The sequence below is a fragment of the Pterocles gutturalis genome, unplaced genomic scaffold, assembly GCF_000699245.1.
Source record: "Pterocles gutturalis isolate BGI_N339 unplaced genomic scaffold, ASM69924v1 scaffold7237, whole genome shotgun sequence".
Lineage (NCBI taxonomy): Eukaryota > Metazoa > Chordata > Aves > Pterocliformes > Pteroclidae > Pterocles > Pterocles gutturalis.
In genome coordinates, this window is record NW_010115516.1 from 152584 (window position 1) to 167556 (window position 14973).

The 14973-nt window shown below is 41.2% G+C and overlaps 1 protein-coding gene across 1 annotated transcript in view; it reads left to right on the top strand.

Moving 5' to 3' along the window:
* The window catches only part of SDK1 (sidekick cell adhesion molecule 1), a gene marked incomplete at its 5' end in the record, with an annotated part of 281508 nt that overhangs the window by 151947 nt on the left and 114588 nt on the right, over positions 1–14973 (top strand). Inside the window, 2 exons of the mRNA XM_010075218.1 lie at positions 155–331; positions 8823–8959. Of these exons, the coding sequence (XP_010073520.1) occupies positions 155–331; positions 8823–8959 (314 nt within the window). The remainder of the gene's footprint in view (positions 1–154; positions 332–8822; positions 8960–14973) is intronic.

The following is a 14973-nucleotide window of genomic DNA, read 5'->3' on the forward strand; positions in this document are numbered from 1 at the left end:
AAAAATTTGTCAAAGGCATTGTTCCTGAAAGTAACTGTAGGGACCTGTTGTTTAAATGCATCATTACAGAAGCTGATATTTCATTACATGGTTTAAATAAATCTGTTTTCAAGTTTTTGTGAGTAACTATTAACTGAAGCATTGTAATACTCAGGTATGTTTGGAAGAAGGACAATGTTGTAATAAATCCATCCAGCAGTTCCAGGATCACAGTAGAGAAAGATGGAACCCTCCTCATCAGCCAAACGTGGTCGGGTGACATTGGAGACTACACTTGTGAGGTCATTTCTTCCGGAGGAAATGACTCGAGAATGGCTCGACTAGAAGTGATGTGAGTATTCCATCTTAAATACACGCTATGCTGGGTTTCAGATACCCTTGGGCATTTTTCTAGCATTTCATTCTAGGAGGTGTGGAGAGTCTGTAAGGTTGACTTTTGGTGTGGGATTTTTTAGGGGAAATTAAGTCAGGCTCATTCCCAGTTAAATTGCCTTGAAGTGTGTCCTCCCTTTTGCATGCTGCCATGCTGCTTGGACTTCCAAGGAACTGGAGCCTTGGAAGGTACTTCCAAGTAACTGCATCTCTCTAGATCACCATGTGCACATGTCCATCTGGTTGGGTGTATCCCTGAGCTCAAGGATTAAGACCTTGTAGCTGCCTGAAGCCCGTAGGAAGTGGACTGCTGCAGGGGAATCTCATTGGACATGTCCTGTTCAGCATCGTTATCGGTGATCTGAAGGTGTTGGAGAGCAGGCTCCTAAATTTATAGGTGGTACAAAATGGGCTGAGATACATTCAAGGGCAGGGCCACCATTCAGAGGGACCTAGAGGGGCTGAGAAAGGACCGACAGGAACCTTATGGAATTCAGCAAGGACGAATGCAATGCCCACATCAGGGGAGGGGTAACCTTTTGCACTGGGACAGTTTGGGCACTGACTGGCTCATAGCAGTTCTGCTGGAAAGAACCCAGGGATCTTGGTAGAGAGCAGCTGAACATGAACCAGCTGTGTGCCCTGGCAACACAAAAAGGCTGACAGCATCCTGGGCTGTATGAACACGAGTGTGGTGGATTGATGGACATGATTGCTCTCTTCTATTTGACATTTATTAGTCTACATCTGGAATACTGTCTCCAGTTTTTGAGACTAGACTGGACAAACTGGTCTGATCTCATGGCTGACCCTGCTTTGAGCAGGAGGTTGGACCAGAGACCTCTGGAGGTCCCTTCCAATCTGAATCCTTCTGTCATCCCATGCTGTAGGGCTTTTCCATAAAGCCCAGGTGCTGCGATGTGATGCCAAGGTTACAAGAAAATGTTTTCCTCCTTTTAGTATTTTTTCCTCTGTCAAACATATATCAGAATAGCTGGTCCCTAGACAGGCGTTGCTTACTCTTGCATTCTCTTTATACAGAGTTCTTCAGGGGAAAAATGTTTTTATGTACACCTCACTTTATTCCTAAGGATCTTTAAAAATAAAAACAAGAAAATGTTTAAAGTGCAGTTCAGTTCTGAAAAAAGGATTATAAAAATATCATTATGGGGTTCCATATTTTCTATTTCTGTTGTTCCACTGAGGTGAAGTGCACTTCCATTTTATTTTTATCACTAAAGCAACTGTGGTTTTTGGTACGCGTGTGGAGGAGATGAAATGCATAAGAAGGTGATGTTTTATGTAGACTTTTTATTTATTTGAGTAGTGCCGCATGCTTTAATTTAACTCAAATTGCATCTGTTTCTGCTAGTCATGCCTGATCTCTCTGAGAAGACGGCAACTTCTGCTGTTGGCAGTGTAATGAGTTCACCTCCGAGATTTGCTATGCAGAGGGCTGTTTGATACAGCATTATTCTGACAGTGCCAAGCCTAGATCAGATGCCCATTTTCAGAGAGCGGTCATACATTCTTTCTCTAATTAAGCACTCCTCAGCTCTCCTCCCGGAGTGCATTTTACTGCTGGTCTGAATCCAAGAGCAGAAGACAATTCAGAATATATTGCTGCTGTGTAACCATACTTGATTTTCTCTGAGGCGGTTTTTGAATAGTGGGCAGAAAATTATAGAGGAAAGACTGAAAAGAATGTTAAAACCTGGACTCTGAAGCAAAGCTATAAATATGTGCTGAACTCTCCAGCCATCCGACCATTTCTTAATCCTAAGCAGCAAAAGATGCCCTATGCAACCTGGTATAGCACAGCAGATGTATTTACAGTTCCCCACTGACCAGTGAGGAACAGCTTTGTACTCCATAAAACTCAGGCTAGAAGTTAACTGGGAGAGACACGTCCCGTGTACGTTGCTGAGGCTGCCTCCCTGGCACCCCAGCTTGTTCCAGTTGTGTTGGCTGGCTCGCCATGCGTTGGGACTGGCTCTTAGTCCTGTATCTCTACTTCCTCGGACATTCTGTTGCTATTTAACCTGGTTTTCCTGAAGGAATTAGAGAAATGTATCAGACCCACTCTTTCAGAGGACTTCAGTAACTGATAAGTCACTCAATCATACCCTGAGTTGTGACATTTTATTTCAAAGTAATAATGCCAAAAAACACGGCAATCGCAGCTTTCATCATTATTGTTTGGCTCAGCAGCACAAATCTGTGAGAAATAGAGATACATGATACAACAGAAGTGAAATGAAGAAGAAAATATGAGGAAGGGAAAGGTCTGAAGTAAAGCTTAAATTAAATTCTAGCTTATATACGAATGACAGAACTATAACATTCCCTGTTCTCCCAGATAATTCTCTTGTGCAGAACATTAACAAACAGGGCATGTACATTCCCATCGATGAGCACTTACACTTCAGTGCCTTGAGTACCACTAATGTCACACAAATGTTCAAAGGAGGCCTCTCAGCCGCTTACAGACTGGAGCAGTTTACCAACGGATAATATCCCAGCCTACCTCGCTTCATCTGACAGCTCCAATTGTCTCACCACCTTTTTTCCCCCAGAAACCAGCACGTGTCCTTCCTCTACCTCCAAGCATGTCAAGAGAAATTTCCAAAGGCACAAATAAGTTTATTACTGATTTCTGTTCAGACTGATTCAGTTCAAAACCGTTGACCTTCAGGATGACCTTCAGTTATTTAATCTCTGAGTGGTCTGGTTTTCCAATCCATGAAAAGGAGGAAAGAAAACTTTTTCTTCCTTTGTCCCCCCCACGGTGGAAGACAGCCTTGGGGAAAAAGGGACTGTTTCATCCTAGAGGAAGATACGCTGATAGCACAGCATGGTATGCATTGATAGTGCAAGCAGGATGGATTATTTTTCTCAGCATGTCTACAAAGAAAAAAAAAATATTTGAAAAGGAAAGCCAGAAAACTAATGAAGAACTTGCTAAAGTGCAGCCAAAGGTTACCTTGCTCATCAATTTTGCACTGATGGTACTTGGGCACAGAAACTAATTGCTAGTCAAGATACTCTATTCATTCATTTGTCTTCCCCCTAAATGTGTTTATTCTTCATGTACATCACTTGATTTGATTTGCACAGGGCAAAACATTTGCGAGTGATGTTTCTCTTCTGCAAGAGATAGATTTTAATTTTTTACCTACTTTTTTTTTCTTCTTAGCAGAGCTTCTCGACTGCTGATAGAGAAACATAAACAGGTCTTTTGACGATGATCTTGTACTTCTCTTGCGCTCCTCCTAGTCACAGGATTTGATCCTAAAAATAATTGTATGTTATGAAACATACTGGCTTCATTTAGCTTACTTCAGCTTACTTTTATAGTGCTGTAAATACCATACTGAAATACATATAGAGGAAAAACCACTTGTTCCTGAAGCTGCATAAGCTGAGTTATCATAGTGTATCACTCACCTGATGGGAAACTCTGCTGATTCCATCTCAAAGTATCCCAGAGATTTTCAGTGTATATAAAATAAGCAGAATTATGAGTATCTATGCCTGATGCCTGCTGCTCAGTATCAGCCTGTCTCCAGTCCATACTAAAGAATCCCTTTGTTGTATGAGTGTGACTGAACAGTATGGTGATGCTGCATTGTTGGAAAATCAAAGCCCTCTATGAGCCTCTGATATGTCACAACATATAGTAAAATCTTCTAGGCTCTTTCTGTATGTAAAAATATAGGGAGGACAATGTAGTATAAAAATAGACAATTTATTCCTGGCTGCAAGTTCATCTTTCAGTTCTCTTTCACCAGAGAAAGAACTGTTCTGTCTCCTTCAAAAGCAGGAGAGGGGTGCTAATGATTTATAAAAAAAACCTCGTGGGCTGCCAGGAATGTGCAGTATTGCCTTTCTCAGTCATTTACACATGAATTTTGATGCCTTTTTTACTAGAGTATTTGTAATTGTTACTTCTTCCAATTTCTTCACAATAAATCCTATAAAATACATTCGATTACTAAAAATAAAATCAGTAAGACCAATAGAGAATAACGAATTAAAATGATGCCTCATTACAAATTTGTCTTCATATGGATCCCATATCCCTGGGTTCCAATAGCCCATGTCTTCTCCTTTCTGCGGGGAGTGAAAACAGGAAGGATGTCAAAGTTGAAAATACATTATTCCTTCCTCACTAGAAAGAAAACTTCTATTTATTTTTCCAAGCTCTCTTTTGAGATGTCGTCCAAGAAGTAGGGCTCACTGCTGAGTCTAAATGCGCTTGGTACACCCAGAAATACACTCAGAAACACATTTGTGTCTGTTCATCATTGACGGTATATCAGATATGTGGGTACTTCTAGCAAAAGGAAAACATAAAAATCAAAACCCTTTCCCAAGTCATTTGTAAATTTGAGCTTGTGGTGACCACCAAAATGAAATGGGAAATAAATCTGCAAGCCTTTAATTTCAAAACTCGTCTTCATTATAGTTCTGCGAGAGACAAAAAGCCTCAAAGCTAATGTTTGCCTTGCAGGAATCCTTCCCGTGTTTAGAAATGGAAGAGGATTCTTGTGCAAGAGAAACTGAGGAGTCCTGAGCAACCAATTATGTGTTTCTTAATGTAAAACATTCTCAGCTTTTATGAGCAAAGCCATCAGGGCTCAGTGCTTTGTTAGGCTTCCTGCCTCAATTTCTTCTTGTGTTATTGGGTCTAATGGATGAACCACCTGCTCCTGGGTCCAACTGGTGTGGTGGGCCTGATGTAGGAAATCATTTATGAAACAGGAGCAGGGCTTTTTATAAACTGACAAGAAAACTTGTTTAATCTCCCTTGCCTTTTTAGTAATCCCCTCTTCAGTCACAATCTCTCTAATTACCTGCTGTTGGACCATTTTTCTCAGAAATCTCTCCAAACCATGTCTGGTTTATTTCCCTCAGCAAATAGTCTGCTTTTAGCTAATTTTATAAAACGCTTTGTGTGTTTGCTGAGTGAATTTTTCAGCTGCCCTCTGGCAGTGATGAGCTGACTCAAAACATTAAAGCTTCTGTTTTGAACATGTATCATCTGCAACTAGCTAATATTTCTCTCCAGGATTGTCACAATGACTTCATGTTCTTTTCCTGCAAATCGGCTATTTTAATTGCTTTGTCAGAGCCCCCTCAGGTCACCCTGGTGGCCATCCCATTAACACTGGGCTTATCTATCAAGTGCATATTCAAAAGTGTCCATATACGTATGTTGCTGTCATACAAAGTAAGTTATGGAAAACTTGCCTCCATGCAACTCTTCAGCATTAGAGGAGTGAGGTCTTAGGATATCCTATGTTGAAAAAACATTTCATATATTTCCTGTCTGGGGCTTCAGTGAATGAAAGAAAGATAATGCTGGAATTAAACTTCCAGGGTCTGATCGAGGGCTGTTCTCTGCCCTGTGTGTTATTGTCCTAAGCCTCATCCACTTTCTTGGTCTTGAGCAGTTCTAGTCTGAGGTTTTTCTCATTTTGAAGAAGGGTTGGAATTACCATTCCCTGCGATGATTTCTGGGATGTTAGCAGCAAGGAAAAGTCATTCTCTTAAAGGGAAAAAAAGAAGCAATGATGTCTTTTGGGAATGTGAATATTCATGATGGTGGTAAAGGTCTGTGTTATCATCCCTTCCACACAGTACGTGGTAGCAAATGAGAAGGGGACAAAGTGTAAGTGCTTGCTAAAGGAGGAATTACTATTTATTAATCTCTGCTTTTGTACAGTACAAAGAGAGAAGTGCACTTCTGTGCTGAAATGTCTTTGTAGTTTTAAATATTTATTTCTGTCCAGGTGTGTATCTTAGGCACTTGTTCTGTCTGCCTTGAGGGATTTAGATCTGTAAGCACCATCTGTCGCTGTTCGGTGTGGACACATATGGCTGAAGAATCGGATATTAGAGGAGATAGGTGTACGCTGCTGCAGCTCGTGCTGCTCGGCCTCTGAACAGAACGTGCCCATTTCCCTCTCGCTGATGACTGATTACCGTTTCGTGTCAATCTAAGAGAATAATCATCTAAACCCAAATCCTACAATAAACCCTGCCTGTGTTTAAACTCGGTTTGTGTTTTAAATCCGTGAAAAAGGGAATGTCCCCTCTTCCAGGAGTCTCCTGAGATTTGTACCCTGAGAAAAAGGGACTGAGCTGTGGAGTCTATCATGTAGTCTCTGTCCTCAAATGAGCCTTTAATTCAACCCTTCTGCATGTATGGGGAAACAAGATGAACTAGTAAATGCACATGCTGAAAATATCCTTAATATATTCCAGGAGTGTTTATGTAGTTCCCAGAAAAGGAGTTACATGGGGATAAGTTTGCTGTGAGCTCCCCCTCAGCCATCCCTCTGTTGCTCCCTGTGAGCATCATCTTCTGGAAGAAGCTGAAGCCAAAGCCTGTCTCTGAGCTCTTCCCCACATGGCCTGGTGACAAATGAAATGGGGACTGGGACTTCTGTGAGCCATGTCACAACAAGACATTTCACTTCAGTGGTTTCCTTTGCTTGCTTAATCACAAAAATGTTTTTCCAACCAGCATCCTTAGGACATAATGAGAAATTGTAGTGCAGGTTTAACGTTTATTATAATTTAATGTTTCATTCAAAATTAAGTAGCACAGTCCTGTAGTCCATGGGTAAATGGCCATATCTTAAACTCCCACTCCACACTTCACATACATACTCTTCCCTGTGCCTGGTGTTCTTCTACCCCAACAGTGACCATGCCTTAGCTGTCTGTGCTTCAAAAGTTTTGAGCCTGGTTGCCCTATTCCCAGACTGAAGTGAGAACGTAGTCATCCTCACTTCTTACCAATCAAGGTGTCTTGAGTGATTTAATCAAGTTAAGATCTGAATCACAGCCTGAGGTGTCATTCCATGGTTACTACAGAAAGACCCTGGGGTGACCAGGCTGCTGATCTCTGGTTAGGCGTTTAAAGTCAGATGAGACAAGATGGGTTGCTGAGTCCTGGTTTTAGCCTTAGGAAGCACCAGCCATTCCAGCCTACCACCAACCATTCCAGTTGAGCGTCTTCCACTTATGGTGTCTCAATATCTGTGTGTTTTCCTTAGCCCTTCCAGCAACCTTTCTCTTTTTTTTTTTTTTTTTTCTTTTTTTTTGTGTTAACTCCGCAGCAGGTAGCTATCATAAACACATAAGCAAAAGCATACACATTTTTAACAGAAAAATAAAAAAACTATTGTCTGCCTCCATATGCTCCTCAATCTTCCAGTAGAAACCCAAATCCAGGACACATTTATTGTTCTGGCTTAAAGCCAGAGTCTGTATTACTTTTGTGAGTGGCTAAGCAGTTGCGGTTTTTAAATAACTGTAAGCCTTCAGTAGCGTGATGTATTACAAACAGAAATTACTACACTTTTAAATTAAGCACTTGAAGTACCCTTGTGGCTTTCTGCTCTGGCCAGAGCGAGTTAGCGGTGGTGTGTGCTGAGGAAGGGGTACCCTCAGCTCTCCTGGGGAGGAGCAGGAGGTTGAATGGGTGAAGACTGATCCTCCTTGCTTTTCCTTCACTGTCTGAGGTCCTTGTCCTCATTAGGAAACAGAAGGATAAGGAGCAGAAATCGTGCTCAAATATAATGGCTGAAGGGCTTTTCTCACTTAATGCAGTTCAGTGTTGAAGGGATGTAGCAAAACTTAGTTTTCTGGCTGCACCACGCAGCCTCTGACTTTCAGCCAATGAGTACAAATGAAATGTTTTTCCACAAATTGCCTTTATGCAGAGAAATTACGCGTTTTAATTGAGCTGCTGTTTTATTTTTGGTTTTTTTAATGTTTCATTTTGTATTTCCATGGGGTTTCTGCAGGCGTTTTCACTACATTTTCTGGTTGGGTGCTTCGAAAAAAATCCTTATTATAGGAAGGAAGGATTCTACCTGTGACAGGATAACCCTGAATCCATGAGTAAATCAAGCTGCTCTGTAGCCTAAGAATACATATGGTAATTTTGATTAGTAGCTCTGTACAGATAGTGTCAATGTCTTCTGCTTACTTGAGTATGAAAAATTCCATGTTAGATCATATCTCCCATGTGTTTTGCTGTTTATACGTATTACTGCTGTCATGTTGCTAGGACATCATTGTAAGAAGGGGGGAAAAAAAGTGAGAGAGGAAATTTATTGACCAACTTGTCTCAGTCAAAAACAGTATGAAAATTGGCTTTTTGCCACATTTAGCAGATTTCCATTAGCTGTTCTGAGCATCAGCCTTGGGACTTTCAGCATAAATTTTTTTTTTTTTCCAAACAGGAGAAAATTGTGAAGAATTCAGAGACGTTTTTCGTTTATTTAATTGTACAATAGCTGCTGGTAGTTTTGTATCTATCATCATACGAGTCTAATGTCGTGTGCCTTTAACTGCCTGCAAGACTGTAGCTGAATGAAATGTAGATTGATTTTTCTGTGCTGTTTTTTCTCCCTTTCTCTTTTCCTCAACAGTGAGCTGCCTCATTCCCCTCAGAATCTCGTGGCCGCTCTAAATTCCTCGTACAGCCGCAGCGTGATGCTCTCCTGGGTGCGCCCCTTTGATGGGAACAGCCCTCTTCTCTACTACATGGTGGAGCTCTCTGAGAACAGTAAGTCAAACATGTTCAACCTCATTGTGGCTTCTTTCACACTCACCTGATGGTCTGTCAGAGGAACAAACTTGATGTCAATAGGAGCAACTATCTTATCTGTGTCTGGGTTCATATATTTTTCTAGGTTATCATTTTACACCCTTCTTTTAGATAGGTATTTGTGGACACTTAAGTGTAAGATAGCCAAATATCTAGCTTAATGGGTTACAAGCCTGGTCATTGTGAATTGCCATGTCTCACGGTTTTTTCATGCCGTACGTCTGGTCCTTGGTGGCTCTCGGTTTGCAAGGTTATTCAGGGATACTGCTAATGCCTCTGTAGGAGTTGATGGAAAGATGAGGTTATATGGAAATCGGTCACCTTGGCAATACTTGCTAATCGCTATCACCCTAGGAGCTGGAAATCCAAGTCTAACAATTGATTCTTGATGAAAAAATTAAGAACATCACTTTTTCTGACACGTGGAAATTAGCCACTGCATAACTGAATGTGAAACAGTCTTGATTTCTGATTATCCAGAGAGTAGCATTTTGTTTTGCCACACAGAGAGCTTGAGATGAAACTTGAGCTTCGGATCACATACAACCCTTTTGCTTTGCAGCCTGGAGTGCGTAAGTTTTCGATGTGGAGGTCCCAGAACTGATGATCTTGACATCTGTTAAGCAAAGTGCAGTTTTCTAATTCTAGCAGAATTCCCAAGCCATGCCCAGGGCTGCTGTCCTTAAAACAGTTCTTTTTGAGCAAAGACTCCTGATCTTTTTGTACCCAATGACTCAGAATATTCAGTGTTCTGCACTCACGCCCCCTCTCTACCTTTTTATCGCCACCACCTTTTTTATTGTCACTCTTCTCTCCTTCCCCTCCTATTGACTCCAGGCCAGGAACTGCCTTTTTGCAGGACGTTGCCCTCGTGTTTTATGTTTCCCAATGGCTTTGACAAAGACAAGCTAATAAAATCCCAGCCTGGGAACACGCTGCAAAGGTACCGGAGCTGTATTTGCATAGAGACAGCGCAGGACTGGCAGAATATATGCACTTGGGTCCTGTGCTGGGCTGCATGGATGGGGAAGAGCCACTGAAAGAGGAGGGAGCTCCAGGAGAAGTTTGAAAGGTCTTCAAGTGCATTTCGAGCAAGGATGCTTTGCAGTTGTTCTAGCAGAGGAACGGGGTAAACGTGCCATCATTCTGAAGATGCTGTAATTCACTGAAATCTGTAGAAGGCTCAGCAAAAATCAACACTAGCTCTCCAGAAATCATGCAGACAGTCCCTCAGAACTCCCCAGGATCCTGTGAACCCTCGCTCGCTCCATGATAGATCCATTAATTTTGGCTGATGGCATTGCAATCTACCGCTGAGAGCCTCATTGTCACAAATCATGGGTACGTGTACTTCAGCAAGCCTGCAGCCGTGCAAACCAAACACAGACCGGGACTGTTGTGAACTGAGCATTTTAACTCCCAGAAATGGTCTGGATCTTGCTGTCCTTTCAGTTTTCATCTTTATTTACTTTGTTTTTATGTACAGTCTTTAAATGGTTGTTCACAGAAGTAGGACAGGGAGAAATCCAAACCCTTGAATCTTCTGCTGTTGCTGCTCTCTCTCATTTCATTTATTATTGCTCAGCTTTGCAGATGCGAACAGAATAGTGGAACAATGTCAACAGCGACTTTGGTTTGCAAAGCTGACTTTAATGTCTGTGCGTTGTCACTGTCTTGTTTTGTTTTTTATTTTCTTGAAGTGTTTGTTTCTTAGAGTTATTTTGATCTCAGTAGTGTGTAGTTAATCTTTAGTTTCTCCAGACCTCCTCCTCCTCTGGAAAACCCCACCTTTGCTTTCTTCCCCCTCATCCCGAGTGATGGGTGTGAGCGAAGCTGACATTTGATCTTGTGTAGGTACAGTTCTGTCTGATATGACTGTGCAGAAGCTCTCTCTGCTTTGCAAATAAAACTTCCTTTCATGTTTTCTGGCGGTCCTGTTTGTGCTGCAGAAAGAGCAACTGTCAGGGAGTCGGTGTGTGCCCTCCGCCAGCTCCTCTGCTGGTGTCCGTAGCTCTCTCACTGTCAGCAGTGGTGCAAGATGCTTAACATCCTCATCCCCCTTTGCTTTCAGACACGGAAGGTGAGGGAGGGACAGCAGGATTCATTTCCCAGTTAGCAAAGCTGCACAGGAGACTTTGTTCCTAGTTCTGGGGAGTTTTGATAAGTGGGTTTTGCTTTTCAGTTACAGCTGCCAAAGCGTAGCCTACTTTTGTTCATTTTTTTTATCTGTTTTGCTTTGAATGATCTTGTAATAGCTTTAGGATCCATTGTACATTTTGAAGCGCGTATCAGAAAGGAATACATAATAACGGTATCTGTTTCAGAGAAATAGCTGAAGAGGGTTCAAAATAATGAGTGTATATTTCAGGGGCCAATTACTAGCTGCATTAGAGAGAGGCGTGTCGCTCCACCTGACGTGGATTACAACTCCTTTTCATTAATATCAATTCAGTAAAGAGATATAAAACCCTTATTTTAATTAGAGGGGAAAAAACAGTGGCAGATCGTGCACATAAATTGCTGGAAATATGAACGACTTTAGTCACCAAGTCACCTAATTTTTAAAATGAATGTATTTGGCACAATGCAATAATTCTCAAATTACAAGTATTCACAGTAGACTGTGTCTGTGGGTGACTTGAGACATACGGCCCTAAACATTAGGGGGCAAATTTATAACCTAATTTGAAAAACACAGTTCCAGGGAAACACAGTCATTAAGTATTCCTGCCCACACAGAGCCAGGAGTGTGAACCTTCATTTCAAATGGGATTTTCAAATAAATAGTACCATGCATTGCTGTCATTTGCATTAATATAATTTTTTGATGTTTTATGACCTATTTAGCCCCTGTTGCAATATACCCAGGAATTCCAGTGAGGTACCTTCCTGGGCTTGGAAGGGAATATGCTTATTTAATTCCAAAGAGGTTTAGATTTCAGAGATTAATAAAGAAATATTATGAATAGTCTTTTAACTGAAGAAATGAATTAATACTTAAAGAATTCTGCTGAGTACAATTAAGATAAAAGCCCATTTTTGGTTTATTGTATTCTGGGATATCTGTGCTGTGTGATGGAATGATATGACTTGGATTCATCGTGTTGCGCCAATGAGGAGATAATAAAAGCTCCTATGAAGAGCATCTGTACATGCTTAACTTAAAGCCCATGAGTTGTCACCGTGAATTTGGTAGGAATATTCAAATGATAAAAATTGAACACATTGATAAATCTTTGCAAAAATCAAAGTAAAGCCATATTGTTCATTCTGCCTGTAACTCAGATCTATATATGGTAGTTTTAAAAGATACTTTTTTCTCAGGCTGTTGGGAGACCTTCTTGAAGTCCTACCAGACAAAGGATGAACCATTAATTTTTATTTGAATTTTTTGCAATATCATATTGTCATGAAGATTTGAAAGATGAATTCAGTAAATTCCAGAAGTATAGCAAATTCCAATACCACCATCTGTGCAAAACCCCCTGGAAATGTCATCTAAACCTGTAAAAATCAGCTTTCTGCAATAGATCAGGTCTGTAATATCAAATTGGAAATTATTTTTGAGGAATTTGCAACTAAAGCAAGAATTGTGAGTTAGATAGGGAAATACAGAAGAAATGCCTCTTGGTGAGTAGCGGGCATTCAATGTATCACAAGTGTATCCAAAAATACTTGACAGAATAAAAAGTAATATCTACAACTCCCAAAATCACATTGTAAACTAGAGAGTTGCCTGTGAGATAGATTCTTCATTTCCAATAAATTCATTTGGAGAGGCAATCAGCATTGATTCAAAATACCCAGTATCCTTAAGATGATGTGCAGCTAAACATGGAAGTTGTTCAGACAGTAGCAATTACAGCGGAGGAGCAAGTGAGCAGAGCCCAGAGTACATTCTGGGCAGCTTAAGTTAAATGAAGGATTAGCACAGTCTGTTCAATCTAACCGAGGCTTATTTAATAGTGTGACCTGGCAAGTCTTTTGTCACCATGGAGCTTCTCCAGGCTTCCTGGGACAGGCGAGTGACAGTCATCCCTGGAGGAGAAGAGAGTCGGTGTTGAAAATTTTATGGCATGTTTCCAATGTCAGAATTGCTCTTCTCTGCGGTAAAATGAGCTTCTGTACAATTTTGGGTTTTGTTGTGTATTTGAGGAGGGAGAACAGCTTCTCGAAATGTTTAGTTTATTGATTGTCAAAAAAAAAAAAGACTTGACATTTAAATTTTAAAGATACTCTGCACACTTACTGTTTCCACTGCTCCACGAGCGAGCAGATCTCCCCAAACCACTTTCCCTCACGAATCAGAGTGCCCAGGAGATGAATAGGCTTCGTTTATATTAGTTTTCAGTTTAATCTCTCTTCCTGCCAGATCTTTTATCTTCCACCAGGAGAGGAAAAAGAATAAATAAAGTATTCTACAGATGCAGCATATAAACAGAGCAAAGCCCCAAGGTGCTGAAGAGATTAATAGACCCTGTTGTTGAATTAAACTGCTCACTACATTGAGCTGCTTGGGTTAAGCACTCTCAGGTGGTGTTTCCACAAGCAGTGAACAAATGAAACTGATGTGCTCTAGGAATGGGCCACTACCCAAGCAGCTCATACAAGGGTGTTTGGTCTCTGCTCTTCCATTTTCCTCAGGAAGCCGCTTTGGGCGATGTACTAAGTCAGCCACACCTTATCTTCAGCTTCCCTTGATTTGTTATTGTGTGCTCTGGCTGTAACGAGGTGAACAGTTGGTTGTGAAGTCTCAAGAGAAGCTTGATAAAATTCAGAAGGAACTAGGGTGCAAAAAACTCCCAACCAATCTTCCCCTAAGGTCTTTCTAAAAGAAGTTCAACATTTGGCTAAGATGAATTGCCGTCAAGATCTTGCAGCTGAAGTGACTGTTGGTAAATCATCAACAACTGGCAAGGATGGAACTTGACTGCTGTGCAAATGTCCCTCTCCAGCATTCCCAGGATTCTGCCATGTCATTTTTCCTGTTTAAAAAGTCTGTCTCCTCAGAAAGCCTGTACTGGAATAAATGTATTTTGAATAATTTGAAGATACAGTGTTTATAGGCCAACTGGCATCGCGCCCCAGAGGACCTAAAACTTGCTAAAGACTCTGCCAGAAAAGCGCTAAATTAGTGGTTTACATCTTGGTGTGAAGTTTAGCAGCCTTCCACATTTGGGACGTCTCATCTTCATTTTCAGGCAGACGTCTAGGTGACCTGCCAGGAGCGTCAGTGCACTTCTGATGAGCAGCATGCACAGATACGGTGCCAAAATCCACAGCTAGCTCCTCGGTAATTTCCAGGAGTGTTAGTAATTTTGGTCAGGGAGCATGAAAACAGCTGGTATTATTTAAAAACTGAACAAATCTTTAAATTGGCTGTTTCCGTTGCTGTACTGTTGCAACACAGACCAAATGTCACCTCTCCCTGACTATTTCAGTCGTGACTCGGGGGAGAGTGTGTGACACCAGGCTAGGAGGAAAAGAAGTCAAGATATTTAATTTTCAACATGTTTTATTTCTGACCTCTTTGAAAACTTGAAAATGTAGTTTGGGCATCAGAGGAGCTTGGTATGTCGAGTATGTGAACTGACAACGAGGGTTTTATAGTACTGCCAGTGCTGTTTACACCCAGGGACCTTCCTAGGAAACGATCAGACCGAATGCCATACACTATCTCTAGGAAAAAAAATTGCAGACGTGTAGAATTAGCAGGAGAAGCTTTCTCAGGTCTTCCAGCAAAGGGCTGATTTGGCAGAGAGAGAGTCACGCTTCTACACCTGCTTGCAAGCTGGGTAGGAAGATATTCCAACCCTACTGCAAATTTCATTCCAGTCCTTCCACCAGAGCCGCTCATGGGTGTGGCGTTGCGATGGCCTGCCAAGCAGATGGGTTGTGAAATACACAGCCCATCTGTCTTTATCATGCTTGTTTCCTCTTTTATTAAAATGTTAATGAATATAGTTTTTATT